The 2,803-nt window shown below is 37.2% G+C and overlaps 1 protein-coding gene across 1 annotated transcript; it reads right to left on the reverse strand.

The window, feature by feature from the left end:
- Nucleotides 1–1,735: 1,735 nt before the first annotated feature.
- On the reverse strand, nucleotides 1,736–2,362 carry LOC102246682 (isopentenyl-diphosphate Delta-isomerase 1-like). The gene has a single exon (XM_014541863.1). The coding sequence runs from the start codon at nucleotides 2,303–2,305 to the stop codon at nucleotides 1,736–1,738; it is 570 nt and encodes a 189-aa protein (XP_014397349.1). The 5' UTR covers nucleotides 2,306–2,362.
- Between the last annotated feature and the right edge of the window lie 441 nt (nucleotides 2,363–2,803).

Genomic DNA, 2,803 nt, shown 5'->3' on the forward strand with positions numbered 1-2,803 from the left:
CTCTATCCCTCTCACTTCCTCTCTGTAAAAAAATCAATAAAATATATTACAAATGCTCTAACCGGTTTGGCTCAGTGGACAGAGCATCGGCCTGCTGGTTGTGGGCACATCCCCAGTAGGGGGTGTGCAGGAGGCAGCTGATTGATGTTTCTCTCTCATCGATGTTTCTAACTATCCCTTTCCCTTCCTCTCCATAAAAAATCAATAAAATATATTTTAAAAATATATATATATTACAAAGTGCCAAGTGCTGGTCTAAAGACCCATTGTCCAGTATGGCAGCCATTAGCCACTGTAGCTGAGTAACTAGTTACGTGTGGCTTTCAGCTTGAAACCTCCTGGGAAAGAAAACTTAAGAACTAGAAATGTTTGAATGTACTTTGAAGCTATATGGCATTTATGTTTATGCTACCATAGGCAGGTTAACCTATTATTGTATTAAAATATTAACAAAAAAGACAACCGTATTAAAATGTAATTTTTTATTTGTTTTTACTTTTCAGTAAAATTAATACTTGTGACAAATCTTCCCTGAAATTATGAATTAACTGCTCAGAGTTAACAAGAAATGGATTCTTCCATTGAATTTATAAAATATTTAGCTTGTAAGAAACAAATTTTTCTTTTTAATTATTATTACATAGCATTCAAGGATAATAAAGCTGTCTTGAGATTTCAAACTGAGAAATCTATGCAAGTTTTAAAAAGTGCATCAATCAAGGTACAGTTTAAATATTAATATGCACATATTCCAGATCCTAATTCCATTTAACATGAATATTAACCTTTCTGTTTAATTCCCTCTGCTCCCCCAATATGGTATGGCTTTGTAGAGCAGTGGTTCTCATGGGAGCACCTTTGCCCTCCAGCACACATTTGGCATCAGTAATCACTGTGACTGTGATGGGGGGGTGGGTACCAATGGCAAATAGTGGGTGGAACTCAAGGATGCTGCTAAATGTCCTTGAATGCACAGATGAACCCCACAACAAAGAATTACCCAGCCCAAATGTTAACAGAACCAGCAGTAAGAACCCCTGTGGTAGAGTAGGACCCAATTTCCATTTTACAAGTAGCCTGTCTGTCCCCTGTAATTCTGAGAACACAGACTTTGATAGAAATCAGGACACACACCATTTAGTTACCTTTGACCTGCTCCCCTAATTTAATATCTTAACATGGAACGTTAATCTGAGCTGTTTGGAAGCAGCTAAGCAAATAGTTTCTGTTGCATATTTTTCTGGATGATGACAACACCTTAATGACATGTAAAGCACCTGGCAAATAAAGTGCTCTGCAGGTTCTGAAAATGCCCAACACATCGCAAATCAAGAGCTTCACTTATTTGTTCAAATTTGTCAGGACTGTTTAGACAGGCTAAGTTTAGTTGATTTGCTTTTTAAAAATAATCTTTCATAAATGCCCTTTACAAATAAGAGTGCATATATGTGGGGTGTGTGATACAAGTAAGAATTTTCAGCATCTTTTCCACATAATTTCAGGCTGTAAAGTACCAATATATCCAATGAGAATTCTAATGGGGAACCCAATTTTTAAAAAATCATTTTAAGTTTACTAGTAGAGACATTTTTAGTGCTTTACTAATTATTCATCTCCACAGTCACATTCTGTGTATTTTCTCTTGGCCAACAAACTGATTCAAATTATTTAAGTTATCCCACCATGTAAAGAGAAAAGCCTCTGCAATACATTGAAACCATGGAGTTACCTTCATTTAGTCGCTGGCTGCCTTTTTCAGCATTTCTTCTACCTCTTCCTTTGACACATAGCAATAGCTTTTAATCTCATTGGGGTCTGGATCCAAAGTCACGTTATTTCTCACAAACAAAATGTAATCAATTTCATGTTCTCCCCAGATACTATCAGACTGAGCCTTGTAGTGAATTCTCGTCAGGTAATTAATTTCTTCTGGAGGAACCTGTTCCATGGGAATTCCCAATTCAGCCTTTAAATGCCTCTGTGCTGCTCGCCTTACTCCAACTGCATCATTTTCTTCAAGCTCTCCTGGGTTACTTAAGAGATGACTACAACAAGTATTGGTAAAACAACCTGGAAAGGTAATTTTAGCATCTGATCTCTGCTGTAGCAGGAGCTTATTTTCAGTGTTGAATAAGAAGACACTAAAAGCTCCATGCAATAAACCTTTCTCAATGTTTTCATTCAGATGACAATTCTTTTTGGTCTCAGCCCCAATTTTATTGTCATTCTCATCAATAAGAATACGCATCTCTGCCAGGAGCTGAACCTGTTGCTCATCAAGGTGGTTGGTGTTGATTTCAGGCATCGTGACAGAATGCTCGACCTGTCCTAGAATCCTGAGGTGCCGACAGTCCGCGGGCTGTCGCTCTTCTGCCCATTTTTTAATTGGATTGTTTGTCTTCCTTTTGTTGAGTTGTATGAGTTCCTTATATATTTTGTAAATTAACCCCTTATCAGATGTATCATGGCAAATATGTTCTCCCATGCAGTGGGCTCTCTTGTCATTTTGATGGTGGTTTCTTTTGCTGGGCAGGAGCTTTTCATTTTGATGTAGTTTCATTTGTTTATTTCCCCCTTTTCTCTCTTGCCCTAGGAAATGTATCAGCAAAACTTCTGCTATGAGAGATGTCTGAGATTTTGCTGCCTATGTTTTCTTCCAAGATTTTTATGGTTTCATGTCTTACATTTAAGTCTTTTATCCATTTTGAGTTTATTCTTGTGTATGGTGTAAGTTGGTGGTCTAGTTTTATGTTTTTTCACATCTGTCCAGTTTTCCCCAAAACGATTTGTTGAAAAGACTTTA

The sequence above is a fragment of the Myotis brandtii genome, unplaced genomic scaffold, assembly GCF_000412655.1.
Source record: "Myotis brandtii unplaced genomic scaffold, ASM41265v1 scaffold1074, whole genome shotgun sequence".
Lineage (NCBI taxonomy): Eukaryota > Metazoa > Chordata > Mammalia > Chiroptera > Vespertilionidae > Myotis > Myotis brandtii.

Bases quoted from the DNA above. Each gene is read 5' to 3' on its own strand.
- LOC102246682 (XM_014541863.1), bottom strand. From the start codon at position 2,305: ATGCCTGAAATCAACACCAACCACCTTGATGAGCAACAGGTTCAGCTC.